Source organism: Protomyctophum bolini (assembly GCF_963924005.1).
Source record: "Protomyctophum bolini genome assembly, chromosome: 16".
NCBI lineage: Eukaryota > Metazoa > Chordata > Actinopteri > Myctophiformes > Myctophidae > Protomyctophum > Protomyctophum bolini.
The window spans coordinates 5713789-5726200 of record NC_137877.1 but is presented as its reverse complement, the minus strand read 5'-3'; the positions used below and the strand labels follow the sequence as shown (position 1 = coordinate 5726200).

General features: G+C 42.8%; 1 protein-coding gene across 1 annotated transcript in view; it reads left to right on the top strand.

Annotated features, from left to right (window-relative positions):
* Positions 1–4863: 4863 nt before the first annotated feature.
* Positions 4864–12412, top strand: part of arhgef7a (Rho guanine nucleotide exchange factor (GEF) 7a) — a 40897-nt gene continuing 33348 nt past the window's right edge. The window contains exons 1-2 of the mRNA XM_080785876.1: positions 4864–5298; positions 8728–8811. Coding sequence (XP_080642002.1) covers positions 5134–5298; positions 8728–8811 — 249 coding nt within the window. The 5' untranslated portion in view covers positions 4864–5133. The remainder of the gene's footprint in view (positions 5299–8727; positions 8812–12412) is intronic.

The following is a 12412-nucleotide window of genomic DNA, read 5'->3' as shown; positions in this document are numbered from 1 at the left end:
GTCAGAATGGGTTAACATAATTATGTGGATGTACTCGACAAGAAAGATGCAGGAGCACAAAGCACCAACGAGGTGCCCGGACGGGCCCGGATGTGCTTTCGGGCCCGGAAGTTTGGAGAACCCGGGATGACTGGAAGCGACGATGGAAGGCTCGTCTGAGGACGACCTAAGAGAGAGAATCGGGCTGTTGCGCAACAGAAGGGAAAAAATAATATGGCACAGTGCAAGTACATCAGTGTGTATGACAGTATATGTCCCTAGACACAGTCAATTCAGAAGCAGAAACCAGTAGAATCAAGATGTGAATATAGACTAAGAGATGTCCGACAGAAGGATGAAATGGAGGCTCATTCCAATCAGATGGAGCTTTGTAGCAGAATGACCTTCGTCCAACCACTTTTTGTGGTAGATCAAAGTAAGGATATTGCAGGTGTCTAAGTGGATATGATGATTGAACCAAATACTGTTTCGAATAAGAAACCACGCGAGTTAACTAACATAAATGCATTTAAGAATGAAGAGAAACCAATGCAATTTTCAACAAGACATTATACTACATATTTTCCTCCCACACAAGGAAGAAAACAAATCCCAGGCAAGACACTATACTTCTCTACATAATAATAAATCCTAAGAAAGCCGGTCGTAAAATAGACAAATCAATAAAGACCTGTTTACATATCATTGTTTATCGGTGGGGAGAGGAGGAGGAGGAAGATGGAGATTGTTTTTTTATGAGAGATGTCATGCTGAGACTCAAACATTTACGTTCTTTGTTCACCGACTAAGATATGGAGAGGAAGACGCCATTACCTGTTCCTACTTGTGTGTGCGTGTGTGTGGTTGAGTGCACACACACACACACACACACACACACACACACACACACACACACACACACACACACACACTAACACTAGACACACATATACATGCTCACACATGCTGACAGGGTCATCGTTAACAGGCTGTATGGTGTTTCAGTGTATGACGTGTTAATAGCTCATATTTATGTCCAAGACTGGCTGCTCCTTTCTACTGGACAGATTTCCACGCAGCAGGTGTCCCAGATGTTACAGCGACTCTCTTCCTCTAACATAAAGATGATAATGTATTTACAGTGACAGTGGCCTTTGTTGTTAGAGTGTCCGCCCTGAAACTGGGAGGTTGGGGTTCGATCCCCGGCCGGGTCATACCAAAGACTGTAAAATGCTTGTCACTCGGCATCAAAGGGTTGGATTAGGGGGTCAAATCAACTAATCAAATGATTCCCGAGCGCGGGGCGGCGCGGCTGCAGCTCACCGCTCCTTGGCTGCTCACTGCTCCAAGAGATGGGTCAAATGCGGAGTACAAATTTCACCGCGGTAACGTGTGTGACAAATCGTACAACTTTGATTTAGATTCATGTATAAATTGTTGTGTGAATGTGTGGTGGTCGGGTGAAAAATGGGGAATTGATATACATTTAAAAAGATAAAACAGTTGGGGTGCCCACTGACCTAGCAGGCCACATAATAGGCTGTGGCCTGCATGACAGCGCGTTGCGTGTTCGAGTCCCGTTCATGATGACCTTTGCTGCTTTGATTTCCTATATACCGGTACATGCTCTCAAAAAGTAATTGCATATATACTACAGTAACTACGGTATAAAAACAACAATATTTTCACTTTGCAGGAACACAGGATTGATGGAGATTAGATGCCTGGGGCCAGTCTCCACAGCGCCACTGTAGCATGCTTGGTAACAGACCCGTGGTGACAGGACCACAGGGGCACTAGGTGTCCCTCGACAATGCCTGTTTAGACTGCACGGGTGGCCACTGGGATCAGTTTTCCTGACAACACACACTAAGGTGCATTCATCATCCGTCCTTGGATATTGCACTGGTAACCATGGCGATCTATTGGGAATTCCAGATTCCTCCAGGTAGAGAGATTTTCCTTCCTCAGAGGAAACCATATTATATAGGCTCCACTCATATGCTCCACTGTTGGCTACCATATTCACTTTAACACTAGTATGACTGAAGTAAAATGAGACACAAGTAGCATGCGCTTAAATTCATATTTAGAAAATGTTTCAGATGTCAAACATTTCTGAGATGATAGAATGGTGATGGATGATGATGGTCATGAAAGGGGAACATTCTGAAAGCTTCGGGCAAAAACTTCGGTCAAAACGACCTCTCAGACATGCTAGTGACCATGTTCAGGTGCATAAATCTGGAGATAGAAGTTATTGGTCAGCAAAGTGTTAATTAATTAAAACACGTTGGAATTTACCGTGGGGCCTCCAGTAATAGTATGGATCCCTTCCCTTATCTACTTAAGCAGAATTAGGCCTCCTTACTCTTGTAACCACAAGTGTCGGTTAATTATGGTAAGTGGATTGGATAGGATTATGCACTTAGCATGCAGCAACCATTAGGCTACTCGATCTACGTGACAGAGGTAAGGTTATTAGTGTGATAAAGCAACAAAAAAAAGGGCTGGCTCCTCTTATTTATTATCATATAGCTCCAGTAGCTCAGCTCATAGAGCCATATATCCCAGCCAGAGCGCTGCAGCAGGTCACCTCCTGACCATGCAGTCGCCATAATCGCCTGTGCTGTGCCCAAAACTATAGTTATAAGACCAGGCATAGTCACCAGAGACCGGGCCTAGACTCTGGAACACCTAGCCCCAGTATGTTCCCTCAGCACTACGCTCATTCTGTAGCTCCGAGATGAGGTCACACCCTGGGCTGGGCCCCTCCCACCGCTGTTCAGAAACGGCGCATGTTTCCACAAGGAACGCTTCTTACCCTTTTCTGCACAATGAATCCAAAAAGTTGAAGGGCCAGGGACGTTTTACACTAATTCAAACTTAGCCCCGGCCGTTTGTAATGTTATGTCCTAATCTGTTTTCTTTGTCTTTGTCAGTGTTGTTTCTTAATTCTAACCTGTGTGCTTTATAATAAAGTTTGAGTTGAGATGCTTTCAGATTTCGCAGTACCCTTAAGGAGTCCTAATTGGTGGGGACCAATATTGGAAAATGCAGGTCACAGGAAAAATGGAGAGACTGAATGAAGGACTAGTTGCACTGTGAAAAGTGTATTTGGATGGCTGGTGCAAGGAGAAGTCACCACACTAAATATCATGACTGAAGTTGTGGACATTGAAGTGATGCACAAATCAGCGTCGGAGAGGAACAGGCACTGTCAGATGATCAGTTACGCTGCAGAAGGGCAGTTTTTCTAGTTAACTTCTGCATCTCTTAGGGTTAGGGCCCATTTAAGTTACCATATAATGCATTTGACTGGAGTAGCCTACTGTCGGTTTGTGAGTGTAGGATCACGTTACTGCAGTCTATTTACCAGCATAGGACCGTTGCACAGTCAAGTATAATATAAACAAGGCTTTATGATTTATGATTCGGCACAAACAAGGGACTAAATTCTTTTCGCTCCTATGCCACCAAAATGTGGAATGCCCTACCAACAGTCAATAAGACATTTGAATCCCTTGACTCCTTCAAAACCACTCTCAAAGGGCAATGCAATTCGAAACTGGCCTCTGTAAAATCTGAATCCCCCCCACCGCCCCACCCCCTTTCCCCCTCACTATATGTATCTTTTCCCTTTTTGCTTCCTATATGATGAATTCCTGTTCTGTTTTTTTAACTACATAGAATTTGTATGTCTCTAAATGTTTTGATGAATTGAACAATGTGGACCCTGTTGTAAACAAGTGTAATGCTTAATTGGGTCGTCCACTCACAGTTAACAGTCTTTGTATTGAGTTTGTGCTTGAAATGTACTGTAATTCTACAAACTGTTAATAAATACTTCAATCAATCAATCAATCAATCAATCAATCAATCAAAAGTCGTTTTTAGAATCCTCCTACTCAGGAGCCTTTCCACGGATGATTTAATTAAAGGTTCCGTTTTTAACCCTAACACCTGTGACCTACAAACAACGGTGATCCTGAAAGCGACAAAACATTAACATTAACAACATCCACCCAGCAGGTGTGGGGAAGTCGTTTTCACGCTTGTGCCACGCTTGAAATTATAGTGTTCATATAATAGAGTACCACTCCCACCTAGTGGACAATTACAGAAGTGAAGCTGTAATAAGCAGCTACACTGCAACACAGCCATGGGTCCTTAATTGTGTTGATGCTAGTTAACTTATTCTTAACTACTAATATCCTAGCTATGTTACAGATCCTATGTCCCTGGGGTTTCCCTCTTAAATTAAATATAAGATTTTGGAGGTATGACTGCTGTATGCAGTAAAGTAAACTAAACATTTGACAATTAGTTAATTAGACATGCATTTTGTGTGTGTGCGTGTGTGTGTGTGTGTGTGTGTGTGTGTGTGTGTGTGTGTGTGTGTGTGTGTGTGTGTGTGTGTGTGTGTGTGTGTGTGTGAAAATGCGAGTAAGATGGAGGTTTCTAAAAGTAATGCTTGGTATTCTGTTCCGGGCTGGCTTGCAGCTTGTTCCTCCTGTAAAATACACAAATTAGCTGCATAATGTGATGGGCTGAAATAGCAGAGCTGGCTGTGCTCCGTCCTCAACGACAGATGAGATAACCTGCAGTTATGATGAAGCGGAGGATATGCAAAGTGCAAACCCCTTATGAATAGGAAGCCTATTCATGTCAAAATGTTGAAGTGGCCCAACAACTGGTTGGACTAGCTTGGTCCCTGTTGTGTGATGTCATCCACTGGATGAGTGGCTGGCGGCTGTGATGCGCATGTATGCAGTCCGTTCCGTTGCCTCAACGCATCACGGATTCACGGTGAACTGCGTTTGACAGCTTGCCAGGCTGGAGGAGAAAAAGAACACACCACAAGAGAGAGAGAGAGAGAGGAAACCAGAGCCGCCGAATTTCCACAAGCCAGGCGTCATCCGCATCCACCCGAGGGAGAAGGAAGGAGGGCTTTTTCTCCGTAGTCTCTCCCCCCCCCCTCTCTCTCTCCCTCTCTCACCGAGATCTCAGGCAAAACCTTCTTCTGGATTAATTATGTTTTTATTTTAACGACAGCCCCAAATGACAGTGTAACCGCGGGGGCAGTTATCTATTTAAATATACACAAAACAACAACCGCCACTTCGTTGGATAGGAGCTGTTGTGTGACTGGCCATGAATTCGGCGGAACAGACGGTTACATGGTTGATCACGCTCGGGGTATTGGAATCGCCAAAGAAGACCATCTCGGATCCCGAGGCATTTCTGCAGAGCTCCCTCAAAGATGGGGTGGTCTTGTGTAGATTGCTGGAGCGGCTTAGCCCGGGTTCCACGGAGAAAGTAAGGGGCATAATTGTGCCGCTGTCCTCTCCCCCGTATAACCATCCGCCTCATCGGCGCGTCTGTGTCGCCGAGAGCCGTCCGTGACACGACGGGGTTTGTTATCGCGCTTCTCTTTGCCCAGTGGTCCATGAAGAGTTCCTTTTGTAGGTCACGAGAGCGCGGGTTATTGTCTCTAAAAACAGCACCCAAATGGTTGCACAATAATGTTAGTACACTAAGCGTGGATAAAGGCCGATTTCTTTTTTCCTTCCAGTGTATAGATTCCCTTGCAAAATTATAGGCAATGGGCAGCCAGCATCATAGCGGAGGGGGGGAAATTTAAGGATGGCAGGATGGGCCCATTTTTTAATCTCTATAACAGTAAGAGGCCTAGTTTACATTTAATTCATTTTTTATTTATTATTACTGTAGGACGGTTTATACAAGACGGGTATTATGCGTTTGACTCCAGCTGTTATGCAGCTAGCATTACTGTGTAAACAACCTATACAGTTGTGCTTGCATGTTTATGTATTTTTAATACACAAAACATTATCATGATCTGTCTGACGGATCGGATGAGCAGACAAGACAAGGATGTCTGGCTATCATTCTGTACACAGACCATAAGAGTGGGCCGCCATTGACTGCAAAGGCGCACAGACATCATAGATAGACCCTCTCCCCATTTAAAGGAACAGCGCAGTATTTATTGTGTGGCAACGTATGGGCATTAGGCACGCACGGTTAGTTAAGTTCGGACACTTCCCAAAAGGAGGCAATATGTTTCTAAACAGAGAAGAGTCCAAATAGTGCAATAGGGTTGAGTTGACAGTCATGTTTCACTAGATGCTAGATTATATTCCAAAGTCTCCGATACTGATTTGTATACATTGACATTATCCGTTTCTATCCTGAATCGTCCAGAGAAAATATTTGACCTGTGCACACTTTTGATTCATGACCTATGTCTAATTGTCTATGTGTATGACTGACTATCTATGACACTATCCCAAAGTGGGGTCCGGGGACCCCCAGGGGTCCTCCATCATGCAGAACTGTGAGATACAGAAAATCACCAATCGCATGTGCAGACTTTTAAATGATAGTGGATTTTAGATTTGAGTTTTAGACCATTTGGATTTTTAGATAGGCTAGTTTTGAAGTTTTACATTTGTGATTGGAAAAACAATTCAGTGTTTTTAATGGCACCTCTGTCTTTTAAAACCCTGTGATCATGCTGAAAGTTGAATAAACATAAGGGAGTTCCAGGGGGTACCCAGCTAAATAATAGTTTGGAACCAAATGGACCCTTATTGGTCTGTAACTGTACAATAAAATATGTTTTATATATTGTAAAAAAAAAAATGTAACTCTGAAATGGACCCGTTAGGGTTCCATTTCAGAGTTACATTTTTTTTTTTACAATATATAAAACATATTTTATTTTTACAATATAAACTGGGGGTCCCAGAGATAGAAATTACATTACATGGGGGTCTGTACTAATATGTATGTCAAATGGGGGTCCTTGAAATTAAACAGTTTGGGAATCACTGCTAGAGCCGTCAAAATCTTCTCTTATGGGGGTTCCTGGCATATCTTAAAAAAGGGGGGTCCGCGGGCTGAAGTGATTAGTGTCAAGTTGGGGGTCCTTGACATGAAACGGTTTGGGAACCTCAGCCCTAGACCCCTAATAGGATTCACTAGGCTACTCCATAGTTAAATTGGCTACCTTAAACATCAGCGGGAATCCCTATTTGTCAACGTCATTTCCCCTGATCCAATACAGTCCCCATGTCCACTTCCCTACCAAGGGATCTGTCTGGCTGCGTCCGAAATCATTCCCTATGCCCCATATAGTGCACTACTTTGAGGTTCCGCCATTTTGTTATAGTGTCCGAATATGTAGTGAGCATTTTTGCACCCTAACGTAGTGGACTGAAGTATCCCATAATGCACCGGGAATTGTAGGGAGCATCCGATGGTCACTACAAAAACACAGCGAAGCAAATCTGCCCCATAATGCATTGTGCAAGCTCGCTCTTGAGCGCACATGCACGCGTTTGCGCACGTGCGCTGCTTATGCATGCATGCGCTCATTGCGCTCCAACTCAGAAGAGGCAGAAGTTGAACCAGCGAAAGAAATCAACACAAATGTACTTTTTAAACTTTCGTTTTCCCCTCTTTTCTTCCCTGGCGGATCTCGAAGCTACAGATCTCGAGACAAACGATCTGTGCATTTATTTGAAATTGTTTTATTTTATTTATAATAAATCTACTCATTTGCAATAGTATTACTAATCTGATTCATTGTATCACCCAGGCCCAGCGCATGACGTTAGGAGAGGAATCAGTTGCTTGCTGTAGAATATATTTGTGAGATTCTTTATCACAAATGATAAATGCATTAAAACTTCATTGTGTAGGCAGTCATTTATTGGACTGCTGTTTCTGTTAACACCAAACGTCCGTATTGTGAGCAGAGCTTGTAGATCGGCTACTTTTGGTAATTCTTTACCAAAAGTACCCAAGTAAAAGTATACAAGCTCACAACACGGACGTCGCGCGTTGCTTATAGATCGGCTATTTTTGGTAGGCCTATCCCCCCCGCCCCAGGATTAGCGGGGGTTCATGTGGTTAATCAATCATGCTGCTGATATTTTCATATATTGTCAAGGTTGTGCACTGTTTTCATATTGCTGGATAATGGATATAGCCTAATATTAATTTATTGATAATAATCATAGGCCCTTTTTATCATAGATATATAGGCCTAAATGCCTGCAAACATATTTTCATTAACCTATTTTTTCTTTATTCATTCATGAATTTAAAAATAACTTTACAAACTGTCCTTGCAGGGAGGTGACAGCCTGCAGTCACTTATTTGATACAGTCTGTTCCTAGCAGAAATTCAGCAGCAGCGTTTTGATTGGTTTCTTGTAGTCAGTTGATTCTTCATATCCAAATGAGTGAAACGGCCGGGATGATTTGTTTATTTTTCAAACAGTTCTTTATGAGGCGATCTGAAAAAACCTAATGGGGATTTCATGCAAATAAAAAGTACATGAACCCGCGGAACTACAGCGCCCTCTATCGATATTGACGTCAGAGTCGGTGCTCCCCATACAGGGAGTATTGTCCGAAATCATCACTATAGAGTCCACTAGAGTCTGGATCCCCGTATGGGGGATAGGGAGTAGGGAACAACCTAGCAATTCGGACGCAGCCTCAGAGTCTGTGTTCACTCACTGTGTTCAGCCTCCTCCCAGGCAGCTACACGGTGTGGCAGCAACAAGCCCGTGCAGAGAGAACGTGCACTTTTTAATCCCCAACAGAAAGTCACACTTTGAAGATCAAAGAGACATATATCGGTAGAAGTGCTGCTGCTTGTTTGTAGTCGCATATCGAGTCTCTAACCACCAGCGTTCTGGGTTTTTACAGATCTACCAAGAACCGAAAAACGACGGCGAGTGCTTGAGCAACATAAAGGAGTTTCTCAAGGGCTGCACATCGTTTCGCATCGAGGTAAGTGTTCCTCCTCCAGGACTCCCAATTCAAGTTATTATTACGCTTGTTTTATTTTTATCGAGCACAAGCGGATTTTACAGATATACAGTGACAGTTCTTGGGTATCGTGGAGTGAAACTAGAGATACAAACAAACAATAAACAATGGGGACACGGAGTGGATGGTTGACAGTGGGAGGAGTGTGTGAACTGAACAGCGAGCCCGAGAACAATCACCCATCGCCCGGCTGGGAAGGAGCCCCGTTTGTCCCGTGGGCTGGAAACGGTCTTACTGCTTGTTTATCAACAAAAAGCGCCACCACCACCACCACCATTCTTCGATTTATATGATTGCTTAGGGTGTTGTTCACCCTCATACACATCGTCTGTAATGTGAATGAGGAGACAAAGCACCCAAAGGCACTGCATTGCATTTAGTACTAGTATGGTTGTACACCCTGTAATTAATGCAAAGCTTTGTCCTCGGGCTCGTGCGTGGCAATTATTGTCACCTCAGTCTCAGACCTCATCGTTACACCGGCTGTTGGTATTGACGTTTCTTTTGTTTACACCAAATCATTGGGTCTTGGTTTAGCCGCAAGCAACGTATTAGGTCTTGCAAGGCGCAGCAACTAGCAGTCATAAAACCACAGCCAAGATGCATAAGCCATATGTTCCTTGATATTGTATTTTTAAACATTATTATGGTTTTTTGAGTCCAGTATATTTTATTTTATTTGGGTAATCTATGCTGAAGACGCAGGTTGTTTAATTTGGTGGTTTGAGCTCTGTTTAGTGGATCAAGTACTGTAACTTCAACCTTTTACTTTTTACTGCTTTCATTGTATAGTTGAGACTCAGGAAGGACGGTATGGACACTATCTCTATCAAATTGAGGACAGTGCACAGTTACTGTGTCTGTGTTTGTCAGTACATAGAGAGGGGTCGTTGAACTCACAATCTGACAATACAGGCTCAGTGTTGTTGGTCAGCATCGACTCACGCTGAGCAACTCAGGCTGCAGCCATCGCAGGGTACGTGGAGAGAGGATGCACTGTCATATTATATCGGTAGCATGTATAATAGTGTCCATTTTATTAATTACCCTGTATTCTGTTAGTAGGCTAAAGGGCTCCGCAAGAAACTTGGATGCTATCTGGAATCTAGAGTTGTAATACCAACCCTTGATAGCCCATTCAGCCAAACAGAAAAGTCGTTTTCTGATTGTATTAAACAACGTTAAACTCACCAGTCGCCAAGGTTGTAGCTGTACCGAAAGCTTGGATTATCCTTTGTTTCAAAAAATTCCACCATAGACATGTTATGAGCTACTTTCTGTTAATAACTTCTGTGCAGGTGATTATTTTTCTAAATGATCTGTCAAAGTTTGGAAATATTTCAATACCGCAACGTCCTACTGGTGGCAGGTGGCATTGAGTGACTTCCAACGAGTGCTTCCAAACTCTTAACACAACAATGGTAGTTTAATGACACAAATGCTTGACTGATAGAGGATAATCCAAGCTTTCCTTACAGCTGCAATATTGGTGAGTGAGTTTAACGTCGTTCAATACATTCAGATAGCAGTTTCCTATTTGGATGCATTATAGCATCTCTGTGTTGCTTGTGGCTTAAGTAAAGGGCACCTATTTTGTACAGGCACATGAATTGGGTTTTACGGTGTGCGTTGATGTACTGTACAGTAGACTGCGGTAGTTTGCATCGCAAAGACTAAAACTGTACAAGACAGAAGACCTTTGTGTATAGGCTACTACGAGTTCTGTCGCAGTGGTCAATAGCTGAACTTATCTTTGGTACTATAAGAATGTTGCCATCATAACCTAACCTCTAGACTAGAGTTTATATTACTGTGGCAATGACCCGCTGCCCACAGCTTAACTGGTGAGGACGGCATTAGACGGCAGTCATAATGCTGTAACAATGTCTCTGTCTTGCTTTGAGCTAATGTTTTTTAGGTGTGTGTGTGTGTGTGTGTGTGTGTGTGGCTGTGTGTGTGATGAATGAACCGGACATCGGAGGATTACAGTAGTTTGGGACATGGCAGTCAGTCCTCCCACTTATCATCTGTAGAGCAGATAGGGACCTCTTCTCTAGAGCCCACACTGCTGCCTGTGAATCTCCAGTTAGCTTGGTCTACGGAGGGAGAGGCAGGGAAAGGAAGAGAAGGACACTTGGGGCAGTGAGAGCTTTTTTTTGTGCTGACCTGGTTGTTTTAGGTACGTTGGCTGTTGGCCTGATCATTAACATTTACACAAACGGTTTTAATGTAAAACTATTTTTTTTTAATCTGTCCGTCCGATACTACATGCCTGATTCTAGTTTGCGTTGCGGTGGCAATGGGAAGATGGAAATTGCGGGATTTGACGGCCTCCACTTCATGTTTCAGCCTACGGTGGAATTGTATGAAACAAACACTTTGCAGATGTGGATAAATTCAAGCTTTTGTACAGCTGCAGTTTGACGTCATTTAATACAATCGGATAGGACTTTTCTGTTTGGATGTATGGGCTGTCAATTGCAAATTGCGGCTAGTTGCCACCCTGCCATTAACTTAATGGTAAGATGGCCACTGTGTGCATACGGTATGGTCTATTGCAATTATTTGCGATGATCACAATTATTTGGCATCATCGTTCCCATGTTTAAACATTTTCACACATTTTCAAATATTTTCCCAAAATGGTCTACAATCTCACAACGCGTCACTGTGATGCATTGTGAGCTTGTAGATAGGCTAAGCTATTTAATATGTCAGGTATTTGTCATATCTGCCCTGTAGATGTTTCTTAGGAATAGGAAGCCTATAGGTCAAACAGAAATATATATTTAATATTTTCAGTGTTCCAGTTTTCAATGCTAAAAACACAATTACCGGTAAATCATAAATATCAATTATTTATGAAAATCATAAAATGTCATTATCGTTTGCATTCCAGTTTCAGAGTTGGATATGAACGCTAACTGATACAGTATATCATGTACTGTACTATTCATTGGAATAAGCCATAGAGTTATATATATAAACTAGAGGGCAGACTGCCCCGTCCCCCCAGCTATTCATCTTCAATGGAAGTTGCTCACTGGTGTTTGAAGCACCTGGAAAGAACGCTCTACTTCCACATTTGTCTTGATTTGGGAACCAAAATGTGGTGTCCAAAATGCAGAAGTGCTCTAACTCCATGAATCGATTCATGGACGAGCGATCTGTGTTTTAAAAACCCCAGCGCTCTTTTGCCCATGCATGTATTTCGCCTGCCTGCAGTTCACCACTGCAACCTGGAATAAGCTCATGGAAAGAGCATTTGAGGGCTGGTGGGGGTCTGTTAAACATTAGCCAGGATCCAAAAACAACATCTACCTTTCGCTTTTTTGGGGTGTATATGTGTGTGTTCTGTTTCCATCCATGGTAACACTCGGGTGTACTGTTAATTCGTGGTTGTGATCAGGATATGAAATCGGATTTGTTGACCTTTTCTGAATATTTCAACAACTTCAATATGAGCTTGTATTCGGTTGAGTCTAGTCTGTGCACACACAACACAAAGCTTGCTTTTTCTTTTTAAATTCACTCTCAACGAGTGCAATTTTGCATCAGAATA